At 36.3% G+C, this 771-nt stretch overlaps 1 protein-coding gene across 1 annotated transcript in view; it reads right to left on the minus strand.

The window, feature by feature from the left end:
* LOC113225594 (hypoxia up-regulated protein 1) overlaps positions 1-771 on the minus strand; it is an 18,942-nt gene extending 18,171 nt beyond the window's left edge. Inside the window, exons 1-2 of the mRNA XM_026457930.1 lie at positions 648-771; positions 216-532 (exon numbers count right to left, since the gene is read on the minus strand). Of these exons, the coding sequence (XP_026313715.1) occupies positions 216-532; positions 648-662 (332 nt within the window). The 5' untranslated portion in view covers positions 663-771. The remainder of the gene's footprint in view (positions 1-215; positions 533-647) is intronic.

Consider the following 771-nt stretch of genomic DNA (forward strand, 5'->3'; position numbering starts at 1 on the left):
TCAGCATTGCATCATACTGCAATCATTAAAATCTCAACAATGTTCAACATGCAATGTGTTTTGCATTAAAACTTAATGTTCTCTGCTGTTATATTACTTATACCTTACAACAGGTACAATCTTAGTTTAGAAAACATTCTTCAGGGCTCTATTTATATTATTTAAACAAAAAACAATAATTTAATCTAATTATATTAGTAAAAAAGGTCACTGACCTGAAATTCTGCACAATAGGATGGTCAAATGGTTTTCCAAGAAGATCTAAAAGGTATTTATATGAATTTTTGGGAAATCTGACCCCAACGTTGACGGCATCTTCGCCGAATGTTCTAACATTGTCCCTTAGTGCCAACACGGCCGGAGTTTTCCTCTTTGATTCCTTATTCAACACGATCTCCATAGGAACCCCGGGAGACACGATGCCGACTTTCATCCATTCCGATCCCAAATCGATCGAGATCACTGCCGCAGCTTCCACGTTCTGACTAAGCAGTAATGGTAACAGTACCACACTCACCACACAGTACATTCTCTGTAATTTCATAAGAGAAAAATCACAATTTCTCGAAAAACCAAAAGCACATTAGAAATTCGGGAATAAGCTGTCACATATTTAAGACGAATTATGTGAGAAAGTATGTACTCACCAAATATAAAGCCATGTTTTTCTAGAAAACCAACATCCAGCCTTTTATTCCACGTTCAGTTCTCACTTTAACAGATTAAATAAAAAGAAATCTTTCGCACATTAATTTCGAAGTGGGCCAGCGA

Source organism: Hyposmocoma kahamanoa, unplaced genomic scaffold, assembly GCF_003589595.1.
Source record: "Hyposmocoma kahamanoa isolate Upper Pololo Valley unplaced genomic scaffold, ASM358959v1 168, whole genome shotgun sequence".
NCBI lineage: Eukaryota > Metazoa > Arthropoda > Insecta > Lepidoptera > Cosmopterigidae > Hyposmocoma > Hyposmocoma kahamanoa.